At 39.2% G+C, this 25,318-nt stretch overlaps 1 protein-coding gene and 1 long non-coding RNA gene across 2 annotated transcripts; one reads left to right on the plus strand and one right to left on the minus strand.

Annotated features, from left to right (window-relative positions):
- Window positions 1-15,712: 15,712 nt before the first annotated feature.
- LOC138912162 (uncharacterized) lies at window positions 15,713-16,845 on the plus strand. The gene is made up of 2 exons (XM_070212024.1): window positions 15,713-16,037; window positions 16,295-16,845. The coding sequence occupies exons 1-2, from the start codon at window positions 15,713-15,715 to the stop codon at window positions 16,843-16,845; spliced, it is 876 nt and encodes a 291-aa protein (XP_070068125.1).
- Window positions 16,846-23,666: 6,821 nt separating this feature from the next.
- LOC138912776 (uncharacterized) lies at window positions 23,667-24,346 on the minus strand. The gene is made up of 3 exons (XR_011418331.1): window positions 24,292-24,346; window positions 23,839-23,954; window positions 23,667-23,774 (listed from the first exon to the last, which is right to left on the minus strand). It is a non-coding gene; the product is annotated as an uncharacterized lncRNA (long non-coding RNA).
- Window positions 24,347-25,318: the final 972 nt, after the last annotated feature.

Below are 25,318 nucleotides of genomic sequence, written 5' to 3' on the forward strand. Positions count from 1 at the left end.
CGGTTTGTTCTCTCTAGGACAGCGCCTTGAAATAATAACCGGCCTACGGCTCGCCCTTTCTGGCTGGTCGCACCAGGGCCAGTTCGATTCCCACTTGACCAAAGTACTGTCGAAACAAGGCACAGGACTTCACTCTGAGGGACACGGCGTAATGCGAGGCTTTAGTCGTACAGGAGTAGAAACAGTTCGCGTTGACTTAGCCGTGTGATGCCCTCTGGACCTCAGCTACGTGTGTCTCAGTTCGGAGATTCCTGATGATCCAATCCAAGACGTAGCGATCTTGTTCCTTGTAGGCTCCCACGGCACTGCTTCCGACGACTTGACTTGTGTTTTCACTTGTAGATTACTTGGCACTGATTGACTGACTTTTCCACTTTGATATCTTGACTGATCTTGACGGATTAGTTCCTCGTGATCGACTGATCCAGTTGCCAGCGCCCGGCGGCTTTATATATACGGCCTCCGGGAACCGTTATTTCCCTTTTATGCTCTGCCCGCTGCATCTCTCCACTCTGGGTCCAAAGTCCCCGGCACCTGTTTGAGCCACTTGTCCTTCATGCACTTATTCAACTCCTCACAAATTAAATTCTATAAAAGAGCAATAACATTTTTATACCCGTTACTCGTAGAGTAAAAGGGTATATTGTATTCGTGCAAATGTATGTAATAGGGAGAAGGAAGCGTTTCCGACCCTATAAAGTATATATATTCTTGATCAGGGTCTCTAGCCGGGTCGATCTAGCCATGTCCGCCTGTCCGTCTGTCCGTCTCTCCGTCTGTCCGTCTGTATGAACGCTGAGATCTCGGAAACTAAAAGCTAGAAGGTTGAGATATTCCACACATATTCTTGGGCCTCCTACGCAGCTCAACTTTATTTCAACCGAGCCCCACGACTCTAACGCCCACAATCGCCCACTAACGATTTTAAAATGTGTCTGGCGCCCACATCTTTAAAGATATCCGAGAAGTGTAAATGCAATTTTGTTGTGTATACTTATACCTATCGAAATGTAGAAGACATTTTTCAAATCGGACCATTCATTTAAAAGTTATACGCAATCAAAAAAAGGTTATATATCCTTCTCCCTCGCACTCCCTTTAGCCGAGTGACGGGTATTAGATAGTCGGGACACGAACCCGACTATAGCGTTCTCTCTTGTTAAAATCTGAAAAGAAACAAACTTACGCTGCGTAGGAAGCCAAAGGAGATGTGTGGGTAATCCAAACTTTCTAGATTTTGTAGTTTCCGAGATCTCAGCGCTCATAAAAACGGACATGGCTCGATCGACTCGGCTAGTGATCCTGATCAAGCTGTTACTTACTTTTGCACGAATACAACATACCCTTTTACTCTACGAAGAACGGGTATAAATATTTTTTAGTTTTCCCTAAGGGAAACAATTTTTTTGCTGCCCAGTTTGCCCTAAACATCATGAAAAAAAGAAAATTAATTCTAAGCCTACTACTCACCTCAATCAAAAAGGAAACAACATTTTTTTGACCGAAATGTCTATTATTTCAAGCGTAAGAATTAAATTGTTTTATTTGACTAAGTAGGCTGTTTACTATAACATTTAAATAATGAACCATAATATTCATCGCCAAAATACTTTTTGAAGGCGTAATGTCGGTATCGTGACGGCTCTAGCCTTCGACGTGGTTCAGAAGGAGACAACTAGATCTCAGCGCCGTAAGCATTGTGTGGTACCAATTCCATATTTTCTGATTGTGGATGATGCATTTCCATTGTGCAATCGCGTAAAGAAGCCTTATAAAGGTTGTTATAAACGATCGTTTAACCAGAGCTCGAAGACGTATTGATAATGCATTCGAAATACTCAGTCCTCCGGAAAGAGCTCAAAAATGGTAACGGCATGTTGCTTGCTTCGCGAGGATCCCAACGAGTAGTCTAATAGAATAGATACGGAGTCAACGCCTGCCTCATCTCGACTATCCAAAATATATAAGAAACACACTAAAAGAAACTCCGAAGCAGGAAAACTTCCTTGGGAATAGACTTTATTCCGTGCTAAAATTTGCAAATATCAAAATATTATAATATATAAGATTTCTCCAATACTCTTTTATTTCTTTTCTTTTTAAGTCATCGGTAGCAATTTTTTGCAATAAATCTGTCACAGCGAATCTCACAGCTTGCGCAGCCTCTAGGAATATGGTATTTAAAATACTGTCTACTGTACTGGAATGACCCATTGTGCATTGATGCTGGCTGATAAATTAACATTTGCTGCTTCTTCAAAAATTCGTCTAGTCCACATTCACAGGCCTTTGAAGAAACACGCATAGCTCACGCCGGGTAGGGCAAGGGACCTCGTGGTGTGGATTCACTTTTAGGTTAAGTTTTTTGAAACAGACAGACGAGACATAGTATCTGGTCATATGCACTAGTCGTGCGACCAACCATTATTTTCAACATTCGTTGTTGAAATCAAAGCAAAAAAAAATTCGTCTATGGGGTGTTGCTTAACTTTTCTGACTCCTTTGACTTGCCTCGTTTTCATTCTTGTTGGGAGTCAACTTCGTATCAAAATTTCGCAGTCAAAATAAATGAATTTGTTTATTTCATCTATCAAAAACATTCCTTCCACACGTTCCCAATACTTACACAAAGTGAAAAAACGGAGTAGTCTATGAAACATTCGATCTTCCTTAAGAAATGTTAACCGAGAAGAATAGAAATTAGAAATGGCCTAATAACTTATGCAATCAAAAGTAATATAGTTTCCGGAATTATATGAGTCTTCCACAAGCGTGCCGTCCAAGTATCCAATTGTCTGATGGGTGCAATCTCTTTAATCTTCTTCTGTTCAGACGCATAGTCTGCAACACTGTTAAATTTTTGTAATAACTTTTTTTTTCTTTGTTTATTCACTACTTTTGTTATTTTTACCATGGGTGAAAGTGAATTGAGTTCCACATAACGCCCCCCAATAAACTTTTTTTGTTAAACATATTGAAAAAAAAAAAATTTTTTAGTAGTGGAAAAAAAAAATCCAGCACGTTCCACGAATATTGACCGAAGGACGAACTTCAAACAGTTTTTGGAGACGAATCTAACAAACTGATACTCTCCGACGAAAAGGTGTAAAAATATTTTTGTCGTGATATTTTTCAGCTGTCATTTTTGTTTGGATTTTTTTTTTTTTTTGTCTTAAAATTATATACATTATAAATTTAAAAAACAAAAACAATAATTTTATTGTAACGTAAGAGAACTTATTAGGTCGATGAAGACAGGAACGCAATGACTTTTAGCGAATTAGCCTTGGCAGAGCACTCATAGGATATGAGGTGATAAAGTTCATTATAGTTATAACATAGGATTCGGAAGGGGTCGAAACGGGAGTAGTTTGACCTGCACACAGGAAGTGCTAATGGACGGAATCGGCGAGTAGCTCTGCAAGGAACGTTCCAATTGAGGGTGGCTAACAGATCAACTGAGTCGACGGGGCCAGTGATGAGTTTGTGAAGTAATATCACACCATAACAGGTCCGACGATCCTTTAAGGTAGGAAGATCCAAGAGGCGCAGCCTGTCTCTATAAGAAGGCAAACGGCGTCCCTCCTCCCAGTTTAAGCCTCGTAGTGCAAAAAGGAGAAATTGCTTTTGGACGGGTTCTATCATATTTTGATAGTGCTCATATTGTGGAGACCAAACACTGGAGCAGTACTCAAGTGTAGGACGAATTAAAGAGACGTAGAGGAGCTTAGTGGTGAAAGGGTCATCAAATTCCTTAGACCAGCGTTTTATGAAAGCTAATAAGCATTTAGCTTTATTGGAGATGGTACTGACGTGGCGATTAAAACAAATCTTGTGGTCAAATAGGACACCAAGATCAAGAACAGTATCAATGCGTTCAAGTGCAGAGTGATCTATTGAGTATGTACAAATATATGGATTGGATCGATAAAATGACATAGATTTAGATTTATCTGTATTAAGCAGTAGCTTGTTGACTAGGCACCAGGATTGAAGGTTATTTAAGTCGAGCTGGAGCTGCATGTAGGAACTAAGTGAGGTCAGATGCATACACAACTTGACATCATCCGCAAATATCCGGAGAACTCAATTACTTGAGGAAGATCATTGATAAATAAGCCAAATAGTAAAGGACCGAGGTGACTGCCTTGTGGTACACCGGAATATACGGAAACAGCTTTTGAATAAATGCTGTTGTACTGGACCTTTTGGGTACGATTTGTTAAATAAGAACGAAGCCATGTCAGTAGAGTTGGAGGAAATCCGAGGAGGAGGAGCTTGTGGAGCAGTAGCTCGTGGTTGACCGAATCAAAGGCTTTACTAAAGTCAGTAAAGATTACATCAGTTTGCATTGTGGATTTAAAGCCTTGACTAATGAAGGTCGTAAACTCAAGCAGGTTAGTTGTTGTAGACCGGCACTTTGTCAAACCATGCTGCTTAGAGGATATTAAGGAGCGACACTGGTGCTGCAGTTGATCGCAAATAAGTTTTTCAAAGAGCTTAGGAATAGCACAAAGTTTCGCTATGCCGCGATAGTTGCTGATATCAGATTTACTACCGTTTTTATGTAGGGGAATAAGAAAGGATTTTTTCCAAATAGATGGAAATGTGCCAGTAGCAATCGTCTTATGAAAAATCATAGTTAATGGAAAAAGTCGGCAAACAGGTTGCCAATATCTTTATCATTCGATGCAGACACATTATTTAGCTGGAGGAAATTGGTTGGCTTTGCGCTTTGAGTTGACGAAAGTAAAATAATTTAGGATTGCTGCGAAATTCGTTTTTACAGCGCACTATGGGAAAAAAGTCTATTTTTTTGGCATAAAATCTAGTTTTACAGATACAATTTAGAAATTTTTTATATATACTATCAAGATAAAGCTGTAATTTCGGTTTTTGTTGCTTTTTGAATCGGACCATTGCTTTCATCCACCGCCCACGCCGCATATTCAAATTACTTGGCAGGGATTTTAAAAAATTTTTATTTGTATTGGTAAGACGGTAAAATAATTTCGAATCACGTTAATTTTTAAAATTTGTCAAAAAAAAAAAAATTGCTGACATGTACAAGAAAAGTGAAATATTATCTAAGAGCAGATGCCAATTTTAGCTTTAACGGGGGTCCAGCTTCTTTATATTTGAGCCCTTTGGAGCCAGGATTTTCACTTGACTTGTCCCTTTCCATAAATTCAATTTTTAAGATTAATGAAAGCCACTTAGATTGTTTTTTTATTTAAAAAAAAAATTTTTTATGTTTATAAGTTGCTGGATTTAAGTCATTTTTTTGAAGAAACGTGCAAAAAGTTGCAAAAATTATTAGTTTTGCGATATTAAGGATACATTTGGTAATAACTTTGCGTTTTTACCTTTTTGCAACTTTGTGCCATTTATAAGTTGTGCACCACGGAACACAAGCAAACTTGTTAGATTTAAGCTAAAAAGATACACATTTAAAACAGTTCACAGTTGGACAACAAGCCATAATAATCAAAACATGTAATCTAAGATACATTTATAAATACCTTTGCTACGATTTGACATGATTAGAAATAATAAACCATTTTGTTGCTCCACAAAATAAGCACTGAAAGTTTGCAAAGATTTTTCACTAATTTACGCACACAACAAAGTTAATCAAACAGCTGACTTTGTTCGCTTATCAACCCTATAGTGTTGCTAGTAAAAAATCTTAGATAACTGTTCTTGGCTAATAAGGGTATGTAAATTCACAAAATATATTTTATTTTTAAAAATAATTTGTAAAATAAGTTGATTTTATGCCAAAAAAATTGACTTTTTTCCCACAGTGGACTGGTAAGAAACCTTGTATAAACCATCTAAAGGTATTAGGTTCTATTGCAGTTGCTCTGGACAAGGGTCCACGAAAGGGAAGCAAGTTTCAACCAAAAGGCAAAGAATATACAATGGTTGGATACTCGGTGGCGGCGAAAGGTTATCGCCTGTACGATTCAACTACGCGACTAGTTTTCGAAAAAAGAGATGTCCTATTTGATGTAGTATAACCTTTTATTTGGAAGTTGTATTTACTCTTGAGCAGCAGCATTACATCTATTTGGTTTTTATTGAGGAATTTAGTTATTTAAAGTTTGTCCCGTGAAACGCCATTGGCATTCCACATGGATATTCGAAGGCAAGACATCGATTATTTAGATTGTTGGGATGTGAGCAAATTTAATAAAATGTTTTGATTTTGCATGAGGTTTTGCATTGTTGTTTTTATGAAAGAAATAAATTCCATTATACCCTGTTTGATAATTGTCCTATTGCTTGCTGAGGTGTTATTATATTTTGCTCGCAGCATTGAGCTTGTGGGACTGGGCGGGGACTGGTTGGCAAGTCCTGTTTTTAGGGCACTGGCGTATAAAACTCCCCCATTTGTGTTGAGGGGCCCAAATAAAGATCTGATTGCTTTCGCAAAGAAAACATCAGGTGTGGTTTGTGTAGAAAATAATTGCGGTTGTAGAAGACTGGCAATGTTGGCATGTACTATAGAGGTCTCGCTCTTACGAAGATGGAGCAACATCAATGTATGATAATTGTATTCTCCTTTTTAGTTAGTTGCAAATAAACTCTTCATGTGAACACACGCACGGCGGTTTATATTATTAGATTTGCCAGCACGGTTAAATCGGAAGAGTGTTTGAAACTTAAGAACTTTGTGTAACTCAAAAGACAAATATGAGTGGTCTATATCAAATAGAAAAGTTAGAAGACAATAACTATGATTCGTGGAGCATACAGATGCGATCTGTGTTGGTGCATTATGGATTGTGGAGTGTAACGTCCGGAGATTTGACTGCTACAAATGCACCTGAAGGAGTCGATTGGAGTGCTCAAGACCAAAAGGCTTTGGCGACAATTACATTAAGTGTAAAAACATCGCAGTTGGCCTACATAAAAAATTGTCAGAACTCGAAAGAAGCATGGGGAAAGCTAAAAGAAGTACATCAGCCTCGTGGTCCGGTACGGAAGGTAAAGTTGTATAGGAAATTGCTTGGAAAGCGAATGGGACATGGCCAAAATATAAACAGCTATATTAAGGAATTCCTGGAGGTTTTGCATGGTCTAACCTCAGTTGGAATCGATCTAAATGAGGAGCTACTCACAATTGTTCTACTGTCCAGCCTTCCAGGACAATTCGAATATTTCGTGGTGGCTATCGAGACCAGAGCTGAATTGCCCTCGTTTGAAACTCTCTGCATTAACCTCAAAGAAGAAGGCGAACGAAGGGGAATCGCAAATGAGCAGGACGACAATACCAAGGCGTTTGTCGCAACACAGAAACATAATTCGTATTCGAAGACGAATGACCAGAAGAAAAGGAATAATATCGTCTGTTTCAAGTGTGGCGAGCGTGGACATATAAAGTCCCAGTGTCCGCAAGCGGTGGACAGAGACAACCACATTCGCACATCGAACCGACAGTGCAGCTTGCTAAATACGTTGGATGCTAGCAATTTCCAAAACTCGATGTGGTGTCTGGACAGTGGGGCAACAAGCCATATGTGTTGTGAAAAAGAGCTTTTCACTAAACTAGAAAAACACACAGAGATGATCGGGCTTGCCAATGCTGGTTTCCTTGAAGCTGAAGGAAGAGGTGATGTAAAGTTGCAGACAGAGCTGTGTACATTAACATTGAAGAATGTGCTTTATGTTCCAAAAATGCATGGCAATTTTATGTCAGTTAGCAGTGCGGTGAAAAACAGGTGCACGGTGAAATTCGGTCTGCAAAACGCAATGGTCATGCAAGACGGCGAATGCATTGTCAGTGCCAACAGAATTGGCAATTTATATTTGTTTCAAAGCACAAACAGCAAATGTTGTTATGCTACCGTAATTGACGGCGTTTTATTGCACAAGAGATATGGTCACCTCAATTTTTCTAGTCTGAGGGAAATTGTTTCCAAAGGTATGGTGCGTGGTGTGGAAAATACGATTCTTCCACAGGATTTCAAGTGTAGGACTTGCATGCTAAGCAAAATCTACCAACTACCGTTTCCAGAAGCTACCGCCAACAGAGCCAATGAGCTTTTGGAACTGATACATGCAGATGTATGTGGCCCGTTTCCCACACAATCGCTGGGGGGATCGAAGTACTTCCTGACATTCATCGATGACAAATCCAGGAGGATTTTTGTGTATTTTCTGCGGAAGAAGGACGATGTGCTATCAAAGTTCATGGAGTTTAAGAATCTGGTTGAACGGCAGACGGATAGAAAGCTGAAATATCTTCGCACGGACAACGGAGGAGAATTCGTCAACAAAGAATTCGATGACTTTCTTCGTCATCATGGTATCGCTAGGCAGCTTACTGTAGCTTACACACCACAGCAGAATGGAGTTGCTGAGAGGGCTAATAGGACATTAGTGGAAATGTCTAGATGCCTACTCGTGCAGTCGGGATTATGCGAATCCTTATGGGCTGAGGTTGTTAATACTGCTGTTTACCTTCGGAATCGTTCTCCAACCAGCGCAGTAAATTGCATGACCCCAATAGAAGCGTGGACTGGTAAGAAACCTTGTATAAACCATCTAAAGGTATTAGGTTCTATTGCAGTTGCTCTGGACAAGGGTCCACGAAAGGGAAGCAAGCTTCAACCAAAAGGCAAAGAATATACAATGGTTGGATACTCGGTGGCGGCGAAAGGTTATCGCCTGTACGATTCAACTACGCGACTAGTTTTCGAAAAAAGAGATGTCCTATTTGATGTAGTATAACCTTTTATTTGGAAGTTGTATTTACTCTTGAGCAGCAGCATTACATCTATTTGGTTTTTATTGAGGAATTTAGTTATTTAAAGTTTGTCCCGTGAAACGCTATTGGCATTCCACATGGATATTCGAAGGCAAGACATCGATTATTTAGATTTTTGGGATGTGAGCAAATTTAATAAAAAGTTTTGATTTTGCATGAGGTTTTGTATTGTTGTTTTTATGAAAGAAATAAATTCCATTATACCCTGTTTGATAATTGTCCTATTGCTTGCTGAGGTGTTATTATATTTTGCTCGCAGCATTGAGCTTGTGGGACTGGGCGGGGACTGGTTGGCAAGTCCTGTTTTTAGGGCACTGGCGTATAAAACTCCCCCATTTGTGTTGAGGGGCCCAAATAAAGATCTGATTGCTTTCGCAAAGAAAACATCAGGTGTGGTTTGTGTAGAAAATAATTGCGGTTGTAGAAGACTGGCAATGTTGGCATGTACTATAGAGGTCTCGCTCTTACGAAGATGGAGCAACATCAATGTATGATAATTGTATTCTCCTTTTTAGTTAGTTGCAAATAAACTCTTCATGTGAACACACGCACGGCGGTTTATATTATTAGATTTGCCAGCACGGTTAAATCGGAAGAGTGTTTGAAACTTAAGAACTTTGTGTAACTCAAAAGACAAATATGAGTGGTCTATATCAAATAGAAAAGTTAGAAGACAATAACTATGATTCGTGGAGCATACAGATGCGATCTGTGTTGGTGCATTATGGATTGTGGAGTGTAACGTCCGGAGATTTGACTGCTACAAATGCACCTGAAGGAGTCGATTGGAGTGCTCAAGACCAAAAGGCTTTGGCGACAATTACATTAAGTGTAAAAACATCGCAGTTGGCCTACATAAAAAATTGTCAGAACTCGAAAGAAGCATGGGGAAAGCTAAAAAAAGTACATCAGCCTCGTGGTCCGGTACGGAAGGTACAGTTGTACAGGAAATTGCTTGGAAAGCGAATGGGACATGGCCAAAATATATCCAGCTATATTAAGGAATTCCTGGAGGTTTTGCATGGTCTAACCTCAGTTGGAATCGATCTAAATGAGGAGCTACGCACAATTGTTCTACTGTCCAGCCTTCCAGGACAATTCGAATATTTCGTGGTGGCTATCGAGACCAGAGCTGAATTGCCTTCGTTTGAAACTCTCTGCATTAAGCTCAAAGAATAAGGCGAACGAAGGGGAATCGCAAGTGAGCAGGACGACAATACCAAGGCGTTTGTCGCAACACAGAAACATAATTTGTATTCGAAGACGAATGACCAGAAGAAAAGGAATAATATCGTCTGTTTCAAGTGCGGCGAGCGTGGACATATAAAGTCCCAGTGTCCGCAAGCGGTGGACAGAGACAACCACATTCGCACATCGAACCGACAGTGCAGCTTGCTAAATACGTTGGACGCTAGCAATTTCCAAAACTCGATGTGGTGTCTGGACAGTGGGGCAACAAGCCATATGTGTTGTGAAAAAGAGCTTTTCACTAAAGCCTAGTACTCACCTCAATCAAAAAGGCAACGAAACGAAAATTGCTATACAAAATTGACAGCTGAAAAATTTCACGACAAAAATATTTTTACACCTTTTCGTCAGAGAGTACTCAGTTTGTTAGATTCGTCTCCAAAAAGTGTTTGAAATTTTTCCTTCTGTCAATATTTGTGGAACGTGTGGATCTTGTTTTTTTTCTCTAGTTTAAATTATATAATACAATTTTTTTTTTGGTATTGTATAGTTCCGGAAACTATATTATATATTATATTTCATAAATTATTAGACTATTTTTAATTACTATTCTCCTTGGCTAGCACTTCTTAAGATAGATCGAAAGTTTCATAGACTACTCAGTTTTTTCACTTTGTATAAATATGAGGAACGTGTGGAACGAATGTTTTTGAAAGATGAAATAAACAAATTCATTTATTTTGACTGCGAAGTTGTGAAACGAAACATTCAAAAATGAATAGAGGTCCTCAAAGAAAGAGGCGCCTGGAGTCTTTTTCTCGCGAAGAAAAGAGATGCCTAATCAGCCAGGTTCGTCAGCATCCGGTTCTTTGGGATCTCACCCACAAGAAGCATTTAGATATGAATGCTGTGAAGAATGCGTGGAATTCTATTGCTACCAGCTTGGATAAACCACGTATGCTTATCGTTAAATTATTGATAATAAAATTACCATTATAAAATGGTTACTATAACGCAGTGACTACTTGCAAGACGGCTTGGGCCTCTCTTCGCGATAGCTTCCGATATCAAAAGAAAACAGCTTCTTCAAAGCATTTCAAGAGCGGAAGCGATGGAGGTGTACCAATTCCAAGTCCCTCCTTTAATGATTTCTCGGAAATAAGCTGGGAATTTGCGAAAGACGTGTCCTTTTTGCCAGATCTTTCAACCCAAAGAAAGTAAGACACTTTTATTTCTTTTCCATATTAATAACTCTTATATATATTTGCACTTAAGAACTTTTAAAACTTCATTTGAAGTTGGAGATCGCGATTTGGATTTCGCAGAAAATCCTTATGACCATCCGTGCTCAAATTCAGAAAGCTTATCGGCATTACAATGTGATGACTCTTTTGTGGACGATTTTCCATCAACTAGTGGTCAGGTTACAGCTCAAGATTCTGAGGATGTGTACTCATATGTAAGAAAGTCAAATATTTAGGGAATCCAGAGTGAATGTAGCTTATAATTTTAGAAGAAGAAACTACCAAAGAACCACGGCAAGTCCAAGGAGGCAGAAAAGTTAAGCAACAGCATTGACGAATTTTTGAAGACGCAGCAAACACTAATTGAGCAGCCAACATCAATCCACAATGGGGCATTTCAGTACTGGGACAGTATTTTGAACACCATGTCGTCAGAGGCTGCGCAAGCTGCGAAATTTGCTATGACCGATTTGTTGCAAAAAATGGCTTCCGAGGACTTTAAAAAAAAACAAATATAAATAAATTGGAAAACTGTTATAGATATTTATGTGTACTTTATTACATTTGCAAGTTTTTAGCACGGAATAAGGACTATTCCCAAGGAAGTTTAGCTGCTTCGGAGTTTACAAAGTCTTTTAGTGTGTTTCTCATATATATTTTGGATAGTCAAGATGACTTGAGCAGAACACACGTTATCTATAATTACACCTATTCGCTGCTTGCTCACCCGATAAACTGATCCCACATGTCGTTGAATATCCCCAGATGCAAGATATCTAATAAAGAAATAATTGGTTATACCTCTTTTAAATTATGTTAAAATACATTTAACTCAAGAACAATAGCCAATTTAGCTTTTGGTGGTATTGCGTCTGACCGCGTATCCCGCTTTGGCAGCAAATGAATTTCCAGAAGTCCAAAGAGCTTGTTAAAAATAGTTAAACTCATATGAAAATTTTCCATGAAGACTTCCGGGTTCTGTACCATATTTTCAAACTATTAAGTATGACAGGAATCAATGGACAATTAACACGAACCATTTAAGATACTTACATCTTTGGCAAACCTTCCGCGTTCTGCTCTTTGACGCAAATACGGATTAACCCAATGCTTACGGCGCTGAGATCTAGTTGACTCCTCCTGTACCACATTGAAGGCTATAGCCGCCACGATAACGGCATTACGCCTTAAAATAGCATTTCGGCGATGAGTATTATTGTTCATTATTTATTATAATAAACAGCCTACTTTGACAATTTAAATAAATTTTACGTTCCACATGCCTGAAATAATAGACATTTCGATCCAAAAAATTTCGTTCCCTTTTTGATTGAGGTGAGTACTAGGCTTAAACTAGAAAAACACACAGAGATGATCGGGCTTGCCAATGCTGGTTTCCTTGAAGCTGAAGGAAGAGGTGATGTAAAGTTGCAGACAGAGCTGTGTACATTAACATTGAAGAATGTGCTTTATGTTCCAAAAATGCATGGCAATTTTATGTCAGTTAGCAGTGCGGTGAAAAACAGGTGCACAGTGAAATTCGGTCTTCAAAACGCAATGGTCATGCAAGACGGCGAATGCATTGTCAGTGCCAACAGAATTGGCAATTTATATTTGTTTCAAAGCACAAACAGCAAATGTTGTTATGCTACCGTAATTGACGACGTTTTATTGCACAAGAGATATGGTCACCTCAATTTTTCTAGTCTGAGGGAAATTGTTTCCAAAGGTCTGATGCGTGGTGTGGAAAATACGATTCTTCCACAGGATTTCAAGTGTAGGACTTGCATGCTAAGCAAAATCCACCAACTACCGTTTCCAGAAGCCACCGCCAACAGAGCCAATGAGCTTTTGGAACTGATACATGCAGATGTATGTGGCCCGTTTCCCACACAATCGCTGGGGGGATCGAAGTACTTCCTGACATTCATCGATGACAAATCCAGGAGGATTTTTGTGTATTTTCTGCGGAAGAAGGACGAAGTGCTATCAAAGTTCATGGAGTTTAAGAATCTGGTTGAACGGCAGACGGATAGAAAGCTGAAATGTCTTCGCACGGACAACGGAGGAGAATTCGTCAACAAAGAATTCGATGACTTTCTTCGTCATCATGGTATCGCTAGGCAGCTTACTGTAGCTTACACACCACAGCAGAATGGAGTTGCTGAGAGGGCTAATAGGACATTAGTGGAAATGTCTAGATGCCTACTCGTGCAGTCGGGATTATGCGAATCCTTATGGGCTGAGGCTGTTAATACTGCTGTTTACCTTCGGAATCGTTCTCCAACCAGCGCAGTAAATTGCATGACCCCAATAGAAGCGTGGACTGGTAAGAAACCTTGTATAAACCATCTAAAGGTATTAGGTTCTATTGCAGTTGCTCTGGACAAGGGTCCACGAAAGGGAAGCAAGTTTCAACCAAAAGGCAAAGAATATACAATGGTTGGATACTCGGTGGCAGCGAAAGGTTACCGCCTGTACGATTCAACTACCCGACTAGTTTTCGAAAAAAGAGATGTCCTATTTGATGTAGTATAACCTTTTATTTGGAAGTTGTATTTACTCTTGAGCAGCAGCATTACATCTATTTGGTTTTTATTGAGGAATTTAGTTATTTAAAGTTTGTCCCGTGAAACGCCATTGGCATTCCACATGGATATTCGAAGGCAAGACATCGATTATTTAGATTGTTGGGATGTGAGCAAATTTAATAAAATGTTTTGATTTTGCATGAGGTTTTGCATTGTTGTTTTTATGAAAGAAATAAATTCCATTATACCCTGTTTGATATTTGTCCTATTGCTTGCTGAGGTGTTATTATATTTTGCTCGGAGCATTGAGCTTGTGGGACTGGGTGGGGACTTGTTGGCAAGTCCTGTTTTTAGGGCACTGGCGTATAAAACTCCCCCATTTGTGTTGAGGGGCCCAAATAAAGATCTGATTGCTTTCGCAAAGAAAACATCAGGTGTGGTTTGTGCAGAAAATAATTGCGGTTGTAGAAGACGGGCAATGTTGGCATGTACTATAGAGGTCTCGCTCTTACGAAGATGGAGCAACATGAATGTATGATAATTGTATTCTCTTTTTAAGTTAGTTGCAAATAAACTCTTCATGTGAACACACGCACGGCGGTTTATATTATTAGATTTGCCAGCACGGTTAAATCGGAAGAGTGTTTGAAACTTAAGAACTTTGTGTAACTCAAAAGACAAATATGAGTGGTCTATATCAAATAGAAAAGTTAGAAGACAATAACTATGATTCGTGGAGCATACAGATGCGATCTGTGTTGGTGCATTATGGATTGTGGAGTGTAACGTCCGGAGATTTGACTGCTACAAATGCACCTGAAGGAGTCGATTGGAGTGCTCAAGACCAAAAGGCTTTGGCGACAATTACATTAAGTGTAAAAACATCGCAGTTGGCCTACATAAAAAATTGTCAGAACTCGAAAGAAGCATGGGGAAAGCTAAAAGAAGTACATCAGCCTCGTGGTCCGGTACGGAAGGTACAGTTGTACAGGAAATTGCTTGGAAAGCGAATGGGACATGGCCAAAATATATCCAGCTATATTAAGGAATTCCTGGAGGTTTTGCATGGTCTAACCTCAGTTGGAATCGATCTAAATGAGGAGCTACGCACAATTGTTCTACTGTCCAGCCTTCCAGGACAATTCGAATATTTCGTGGTGGCTATCGAGACCAGAGCTGAATTGCCTTCGTTTGAAACTCTCTGCATTAAGCTCAAAGAATAAGGCGAACGAAGGGGAATCGCAAGTGAGCAGGACGACAATACCAAGGCGTTTGTCGCAACACAGAAACATAATTTGTATTCGAAGACGAATGACCAGAAGAAAAGGAATAATATCGTCTGTTTCAAGTGCGGCGAGCGTGGACATATAAAGTCCCAGTGTCCGCAAGCGGTGGACAGAGACAACCACATTCGCACATCGAACCGACAGTGCAGCTTGCTAAATACGTTGGACGCTAGCAATTTCCAAAACTCGATGTGGTGTCTGGACAGTGGGGCAACAAGCCATATGTGTTGTGAAAAAGAGCTTTTCACTAAACTAGAAAAACACACAGAGATGATCGGGCTTGCCAATGCTGGTTTCCTTGAAGCTGAAGGAAGAGGTGATGTAAAGTTGCAGACAGAGCTGTGTACATTAACATTGAAGAATGTGCTTTATGTTCCAAAAATGCATGGCAATTTTATGTCAGTTAGCAGTGCGGTGAAAAACAGGTGCACAGTGAAATTCGGTCTTCAAAACGCAATGGTCATGCAAGACGGCGAATGCATTGTCAGTGCCAACAGAATTGGCAATTTATATTTGTTTCAAAGCACAAACAGCAAATGTTGTTATGCTACCGTAATTGACGACGTTTTATTGCACAAGAGATATGGTCACCTCAATTTTTCTAGTCTGAGGGAAATTGTTTCCAAAGGTCTGATGCGTGGTGTGGAAAATACGATTCTTCCACAGGATTTCAAGTGTAGGACTTGCATGCTAAGCAAAATCCACCAACTACCGTTTCCAGAAGCCACCGCCAACAGAGCCAATGAGCTTTTGGAACTGATACATGCAGATGTATGTGGCCCGTTTCCCACACAATCGCTGGGGGGATCGAAGTACTTCCTGACATTCATCGATGACAAATCCAGGAGGATTTTTGTGTATTTTCTGCGGAAGAAGGACGAAGTGCTATCAAAGTTCATGGAGTTTAAGAATCTGGTTGAACGGCAGACGGATAGAAAGCTGAAATGTCTTCGCACGGACAACGGAGGAGAATTCGTCAACAAAGAATTCGATGACTTTCTTCGTCATCATGGTATCGCTAGGCAGCTTACTGTAGCTTACACACCACAGCAGAATGGAGTTGCTGAGAGGGCTAATAGGACATTAGTGGAAATGTCTAGATGCCTACTCGTGCAGTCGGGATTATGCGAATCCTTATGGGCTGAGGCTGTTAATACTGCCTCGTTCATCGTTCTCCAACCAGCGCAGTAAATTGCAGGACCCCAATAGAAGCGTGGACTGGTAAGAAACCTTGTATAAACCATATAAAGGTATTAGGTTCTATTGCAGTTGCTCTGGACAAGGGTCCACGAAAGGGAAGCAAGTTTCAACCAAAAGGCAAAGAATATACAATGGTTGGATACTCGGTGGCGGCGAAAGGTTATCGCCTGTTCGATTCAACTACGCGACTAGTTTTCGAAAAAAGAGATGTCCTATTTGATGAGAATCATGATGCAGGAGACGACAATAAAGCTGCTTTCGATATTTTCGCGGAGAGTGATGGGATTGGTCACGATTCAAGCGAAACTGGTGGAGAGGACAGCTCTAGTGAAAGTTCCGATCAGTTGGAGAGTGCATCGGAATCTGACGAAAAGGATAAGGACAAAAAGGACAAGGACGAAAAGGACAAGGAAGAACAGGATGAGAAAGATGACCAAAATGAGATACGTGTAGGGCCTGGTCGGCCGAAGCTCATTCGGACAGGCAAGCCTGGTCGTCCCAAAAAGCAGTACAACATCCTAGGTGCCTTAGTGTCAAACGATGTCCCGATACCAGCAACATTTAAAGAGGCTATGAGCAGTCCGTATGCATCCGAATGGCGCGTAGCGCAGGGAATATGATTCTCTTCTCGCAAACCAAACCTGGAAGATGGCAAATTTACCAAGAAATCAGCGTGCGATCGGATGCAAATGGGTATTCAACGTTAAGCGCGACAAGGATGGCCAAATAGAACGCTTCAAGGCACGTCTGGTTGCAAAAGGATGCTCCCAGCAGTACGGCGTTAACTATTAAGAAACTTTCTCTCCAGTTTGCAGGCTAGAGAGCGTGCGTTTTATATTGGCCTTAGCAGCAGAGCTCGGTCTGTACCTGCATCAGATGGACGTATGTAGGGGAGAGTGGGGCAATTTTGTCAGCATTTTTTCAAAGCTATTTTTTGTCCATCTTTGTCCACGTAATCATATTTCTATTTTTATTGTTGAATGCGGTTAGCACCAAGCTTTAAAATGTGACATTCCCCCTTTTTTTTTAATTACCTTGGTGATTTATAAAAAAACCAATTACTGGGGCAATCCTGCCACATAGGGGGGTAAAATCGCCACACCACTGGGGCAATTTCGTCACCTGAAAAATGTAGGGAATTTTACGCCTATAAATATGCTACACTGATCAAGCGTACCATTTTTGTTGACGTCCTATATTTGTTGCTGCGGCCGGTAGTCTGTTCGTTAGCCAGCTCGTCAAATAAAAAAAGATGTATCTAAAATAGGTGCGAATTTACCCTAAGCATAGGGTGGCGAAATTTCCCCACACAGTACTTTTTTAGAAATAATTATTTTTCTTCCGAAATTAGGCGCGAAGTTAAACATCACTAACGCAGAAATGCACATTATAGCACTGTGTATTATACAAAAAAAACCTGTATCTTATCCCTTTTCAATTGTGGCATACAGAAAAAATTTCGTCGAGAACTAAATATAACTTTTGAACTATTAAAACACATTTAATATTATAGCTAAATTATCTTGGCCTTCTGTGCAAAAAAAAACGCATTGGTTGTGTCTGGCCGTCTTGAATGTCTAAGACAAAAAAAATTGTATATTTTTACGACTTATGGATTCCGAGATATTGCAGGTGACGAAATTGCCCCTGTGACGAAATTCCCCCACTCTCCCCTACAGCGTATTTAAACAGCGATCTTAGTGAGACAGTACACATGAAGCAACCGGAGGGGTACATCGATCAGAGTCGTCCTGGAAAAAGTTTGCTTCTCAACAATGCGATATGCAGATTAAAGCAGTCAGGAAGGTAATGGAATTCCATGCTTGACAGTACCCTGGTTAAGCTCGGCTTCATTGCTTGCGAGAACGAACCATGTCTTTACAAGCAGACTGGAAATGGAAACCTCTCGCTAATCCTCGTATATGTCGATGACATTCTGGTAGCCTGCCAGTCAAAAGAGGATCTGGTAAGAATCAAATCGTGTATCTCTAAGTCTTTCGAATGCGTGGACAAAGGCTAACTAAACCTTTTCCTGGGCATGGATATAGAGCGTGAGGGAGAGCTAGGACCAATTTCCCTGGGCCATTTGCAGTACATAAAGGATCTGCTGCATGCACACGGCATTGAGGATTGCAGACAGGCGGCTACACCACTGGATGCAGGATTCCAGGTAGCATTCACCAGCAATCAGTGCAAAAAGGTTGATCCAACTCTATGCCAGTCAGCTGTCGGCGACCTAATGTGGCTTGCACTTACAACCAGGCCGGACATTTTGCATTCCGTTTCCAAACTGGCTCAACGGAATCAGGACCCACATACCGAACATAGGGCCGGTATCAAGCATGTACTAAGATATCTGGCATCAACAGTGGACATGAAGCTACACTACAGGCAGTGTGGTTAACCTTTTCTTCGATTCGTAGACGCGGCTTGGGCCGGTGACAAAGTCGACGGAAAGTCATATACCGGGTACATCTACTTCCTAGCTGGAGGTCCAATTTCTTGGCGTTCTGAAAAGCAGCGCAGTGTCGCCCTCAGCAGTACCGAAGCGGAGTATATGGCGCTATCATCAGCTTGCAAGGAGGCCGTTCTGATGCGCCGACTTATAAACGAAATTGGTTGCGGAGACGAGAAGACTCCAATCATTCATTACGGCCACAATTTGAGTTCCCAAGCTCTGGCCAAGAATCCAGTTCATCATTCCAGAACAAAACATGTTAATATACGCTATCATTTTGTAAGACAAGTTGTCAAGGAAGGACAAGTTTTGTTAAAGTATAAATGTATTAATGAAATGATTGCTGATATTTTGACCAAAAATCTCCCAAAGTAGAATTTACAGAGATGTTACATTTAAATTAGATTTTCATTTTTGTAAACTTGCAAGCATTGAGGAAGGGTGTGGAAAATAATTGCGGTTGTAGAAGACTGGCAATGATGGCATGTACTATAGAGGTCTCGCTCTTACGAAGATGGAGCAACATCAATGTATGATAATTGTATTCTCCTTTTTAGTTAGTTGCAAATAAACTCTTCATGTGAACACATGCACGGCGGTTTATATTATTAGATTTGCCAGCTCAATAGTTTGGCATTGAACGTATGCATTTTGTGCATTCTGGAAGCGTCCATATTTTGCTATATCAAGCAGACTCTTCAGCTTTTTATAGACCGGGCAGCCTTTGTAGTTTCTTCGTCTTTGGTCTTTTTTGCTTGCAGGGCAAGGTTGGGAGTTGTGCAATTCTTCACAAGTTACGCAGACTGATCAAAGCCCGCAGTTGTTTCTGGTGTGTCCATACTCTTGGCAGACCATTTCGCTTATGCGGCTAATCAACAGTAATCCTTCTATGCAACAGGAATTGTATTTTGTAGATCGGCTGCACTTACTTTTTTCTGCAAAGCTCTGCTTTCTTGCTCCAGCTCCATAAAGAAAGTAAAACAAAAAAAAGTCCATTTCTTAAAAACTATTCATCAACAATCCACTCATTTTTTCTAAAAAAAGTAGAATGTTCACTGCCTTAGGCTTTAGTCTCGACCTTTTCTCACTAGCTATTTGGCCCTCCTTGCTGAAAGCCCTTTCCGATTCGGTTGAGGTGGCTGGAATGCACAAATATTTCAAAGCGCACTGCGCAAGGGAGCTAAAGTGGAATTCGTTAGCCTGTAAAAACAAATATATTTATTCAACAATAAATGTAAAATATACAATAATTTACCCTCCAAAACTCCAGCGTATCAATTTTTTGTGGAGCATTTTGTTGCTGATAATATTGACTCAGCTCGATAATTGCATCGGATCTACTAGTTTTTGGTTTCTTTTTATTTTTTTCTGCCAAATCTATTTGTCTCGGCGGGCGGTTCCTCGTTTGGACATTGGTCCTGCACATTTTTGAAGAAAAGAGTTAAATCATTTTCCAACGCAGCTACTGCTTGGTCAGCATTCATAGGATTGTAGAATCCTTCCTTCTTAAATCGGGGATCTAAAATCGTTGTCATCCTTGTTACACTTCTGGATTCATAAGGGTACAGCCTGTTCTTCAGTTGGCTTGTTAAAAACAAGCAAGTGTCAATCCCTACAGTTGTCTTCATTTCCAACTTAAGGGTATCCATTTTGATTATAAGGCCAAGTACTGGGGGTATTATTAGGGATATGGTTACCGTTTTCGCAGCCGACGTATTCACTGTTGCCGTTTCAAAGGGTTCTAAAAGTGTGCAAATATCTTCAATAATAGAAAATTTCTCCTCACTTAAGGGAACTGGAACTTTTAATGTTTTTAGCAAAACTCCGCAAACTGCCTCTCGAACGAGTAAAATTCGCTTCAGCATATAGAAGGCGCTATTCCAGCGAGTAGGCACTTCTTGAATAAGGTTGAATGGCTTTTAAACGGCTTGAGCAGATCTTAGTTTGGCATACGCAATCGAACTGCTCTTAAAATAGGTGACTATACTTTTAACGCATTTTAAAACGTCTTGCACATCCTTCAAAGCCAAAGAGCTTTGAACAATTAGATTTAATGAATGGGCAAAACAACACAGATGCTTTTTTTGCAAATTCTCGCAGGCTTTCTTCATTGATGCTGCATTGTCAGTAACAATAGTTACCACTTTATCTTAAATTTCGAAGTCATGACATATTGCTTTTACGGTTCCTGCAATATTGTCGCTACAGTGATTCGTTTCGTCTAATAGGGGCTGCGTAGCTAGAACAACCGTTTTTAACTTGAAGTTTTCAATAAAGTGGCACGTCAACGTAAGATAACTTGCGTTTGCGCCAGATGTCCAGCAATCCGTTGTTAGGGAGCAATAAGGGATCTTTCTCAGCTTATTTTTCAATTTTGTCATCGTTTCCTCATAAAGATTTTTTATAAGCACATTTTTCAATGTTGTGCGACTTGGCAAAACGTATCTTGGATCGAGCAATTTTACAAAATGTTGGAACCCCTTATCGTCCACGATACTAAACGGTTGAATATCTGACGACACCATTTTGGCGAGACCTTTATCCAATTCGATTTTTCTGCTTGAAGCTGAATCGTACTGCTTAGATCTTGAAACAAACTCATCCATTTTTCTAGGATTTTCTGAAACTGCAGCTACTTTAAGTGGATGGAGGCGTCGTAAATGCTCTATTAGGTTTGATGTGTTGCCGGAAGTTTTATACTCCTTTCCGCAAAGTCGACATTTGGAAAACATTTTGTTTTTGCACCTCTCATAGTATTTCCACACTTCTGAAACAGATTTCTTCCGTTTTTTAATGTCTGGAGGGTCACAGTCAAATTCCGATTCTGGATTTTCCAAAATATCAGCAGACGAAGATGGATACCCACAATTCTGTGAGTATATTTTGAAATTAAATAAAAGAGTCACCATGATAATTTTGCATAACTAGGCACTCCAAACAATTCAAGAAAAAAGCCATGCTATATTAAAAGCTAAACTTGTTTCAGGGAAATTTACGTTTAGCGAGAAGAATGGTCGCAGCAAGGTTTGGCAGGTTTTCGGAAAAATTTTTGACGATAACAAGCAGGAGGTCAGTGGATTAGTTGCGTGTCGCACTTGCCTATCTTGCATGAAGTATTTCGGGAATACATCAAATCTTGTGAGACAAGATAAGAAAACCATCCTCTGATGTACCTGCCTACCCACTTCTTTAGACGCGGAAACAAAATCAAAAATTACCAAAGCTATGACAAAATGGACCCTGAAAAGCTGCAGGTCCTTTAACATGGTTGCTGACGAAGGGCTGCTGAACCTGGCAGAAATTTTCGTTGACATCGGAGCGCGGCACGGTTCAAGTATCAACATTAAATCATGCATGCCTTATCCCACAGCGATCTAAAGAAATATCAAAGACCTTTACGAAGCAGAATTATCTATATCAATATTTGTCTTGATTAAAAAACGGTCAGTAGCAAATTCCACCCAGAACGGATTGACCTAAAAATCTAGAAAAATCACAGTAATTACTAAAATAATTAGGAGCCGCGTAAGGGGTACTTTTTAGAACAAAAAACAAACCCAAAGTGCCCCAAAATTCGATTTGTTTTTTTTTTTAAATTCTTTTTTTGCCATTTCTCTGTTATAAATTTTGTTAAAATGGTTTAAAAATGTGATGTTCATAATCTTATGGCATACCCGCAAATAACTGCATTTAAATTTCTTGGAGATTCAGCATCCGTAACCAAGTCCCCAATATTTTCAAATTTGGCTAACCTGTGACGTCACGCGTCCCCATGTGTTTGTATGTATGTTCTGCTGGCGCATGTATGTATGTACATATGTATGTCCTGCTGTCGCAATTTAAGTGTGACCGCGCAAGGGGAAAATGAAAATACCACAGCCAAAAAAAAATCGATTATATCGCAAATCTTTTCTTTTGCGCCTTTTTCTTAAGTAAACGTTACATTTTAAAATATCGGTAGACCTTACAGAAATCCCATTAAGCTGAATTTTACAGTCGAAATTTTCCTTAAAATTGCTTCTGTTTTTTTTAAATGCAAAAGACCGATCAGCAAACTTTTTATTAGTTTTCAAATGTTGAGTTATCGACAAACTTTGGATTTGTAAAAAACAAAAACAAACAATGATTTGCTCTGCTATGTACACACACACGCACAAAATAAATATATCAAAAAAATGCGTATTTTACACACACAGCCATTAGATACATATGTATATGCATGTGTACGTTTGTGTGTGTGCATTGCAGCTGACTAAGGAATTGATATTCGCTCAAATTCAAATTCAAGACAACCCAGCGGGAACATTCCTCTGGAAAATAACATATTTTCAAGAGGTTTCTCCATACAAGCGGAAGGGACAAAACCTCATTCACCCCTTACATTTCTTCCGTCTCTGGTTTCAAAATACACGGGGGTGACACAAAAAGTAAGGGGGAAATGAGGTTTCTATGTGGTTTTCCTAGGGAATTTACATTTTCCCTACACCGTCGCCTGCTGAAAGAAACAGGATTTCCAACACTTTCTGCTAAAAGGAACAGGATTTTCAGCACACAAAGAACCACCTTCTCACTTTCCCGGTGGGAACCCACCGGGAAAATTCCTCTGGAAAATAACATATTTTCAAGAGGTTTCTCCATACAAGCGGAAGGGACAAAACCTCATTCACCCCTTACATTTCTTCCATCTCTGGTATCAAAATACACGGGGGTGACACAAAAAGTAAGGGGGAAATGAGGTTTCTATCTGGATCTCTGGCAGAAGAATGCAGGACAAAATCCACTGGTTTTTCGACTTCCCGCATTATAGATTTTCCACACGTACCCAGTTATGGTTTTCCTCCACTTGCAATATCTGCTTTTCTACACCCTCCCAGTTTTGGTTTTTCCAGACCCTCGCAGTTTTGGTTTTGCACTGCTTTGCAGTATCTGATTTTCCACAATAAAAATCATGTTTTTTGTAATATTTGTTTGTGTATTTATTAATAATATTTACAATCGAAGCATTGGAACTGAAAATTTGTAATGCCTGAAGCATTCCCGGGTTTTGCTTGGCCGAATGCAGTTCTTAGATATCCATTTCTTGTCTGTCTTCTGAAAATATCAAAAATAATTTAGATATGAATGTAAGACCAGGAATAATAATAAGAGTAATTACCATTATTAGGTCTCCGCACAAAATTAAAGGATCTCTCCAGAAATTATGCCTGGTTTGCCATGGCCGATCATTTACCCTCTGTTCAGTTGTTTTATGTCGGGTATCTATATCAAAAACTATGAGAAGAAAAAATAAAATATGACAAACGTAGGCGCAACACTTCTGGTCCCAAGAAGTCCCAGTCGGCCTGGCTGAAATAAATGTAATATTTTGATTAAGTTAAACAACTAAGTTAGTACTGAATTGCTATTTATACAACCATTTAATGAACACCTCACACCATTTACCACTGGTAAAGATTAAAAACATTTCAAGTGTCACTGAAATGCAGAATTTGTGTTGAAGATAGCATCCGGAGGCGTATATTTATTAATGGCGAAAATATCTGTGATACTAACCTTTGTAACGCTGAAATAAAGGTTATAAAAAGACAAAATTCATTTTATCACTCACCTTTTTATTGTTTTTTAGATTAAAATTAACTATTTTCACTTTTTTTCACTTTTTCCAACAAATTTAAAATTGATGTGACCCTGCATTATATTCTTGATAATACCATACAAAATGCAGATAATTTTGGTGTAAATTTCTTTGCAAAGTACGGTCACACTTTGACGCCGAATAAATATTTCGTTTAAACAATACTTTTCAGGGACCGTAATCATTAAAGGTTACGTATATTATAGGTATATTTTTCGTGTTATCAATACCACCAACACGAATTTTTATATTTTAACAACACTTAAAAATGGCTTAGGCCACGGTCTGACGATCAAAATATTTTCTTTCACAGAAAATGTTTAAAAATGTAGAAAACAACAATAGTTTTCTTTGTAATTTAATGTAATTCCTTGATAAATGTGATCAAATATTTTAATCGTCTTACCGTGGCTTTTCTCTATAATTTGGTTGAATCCCACATTCATTCTTATTATTATTTGAAAAATGTTGAGTAAAATAAATTAATATTATCATTATAGACATTATGATAATAGTTATATAGTTTAATTTTTTTGATTAACAATTATTAATATTTTTTCTACGAATTTTAAAATTACTAAAAATTAAAACTAAATGATAGGACAAGTCTTTTGGTTTTGGTGTAAGTCATAGGATTTTTGAATATTATAAGTTGGTGATTTTTTTGTTAAAAAATATTATAATCGTGGTGTCACAGAAATCACACAGCGCATAAGTGGCCTGATATTGATGCTTCTCAGAAACCCACCCCCATTTAACGCTCAGAAATTATCTAACCCCACACCGCCGCCTGCAAAAAGGAACAGGATTTCAAGAACACAAAAACCAACTTCCCACATTCCCGCTGGGAATACTGATATCCTTTTGCTAAAAGAATATTTCATTTACATTTCCACAACATACTTACATAAGACATTTTGTAACCGATTTTTGTGAACTAAATTTCAAATCGCATTGATAATATTAAAATAACATTAAATATTCAAACCAATTGATTCTC

Source organism: Drosophila takahashii, chromosome 2R (genome assembly GCF_030179915.1).
Source record: "Drosophila takahashii strain IR98-3 E-12201 chromosome 2R, DtakHiC1v2, whole genome shotgun sequence".
Taxonomy (NCBI): Eukaryota; Metazoa; Arthropoda; class Insecta; order Diptera; family Drosophilidae; genus Drosophila; species Drosophila takahashii.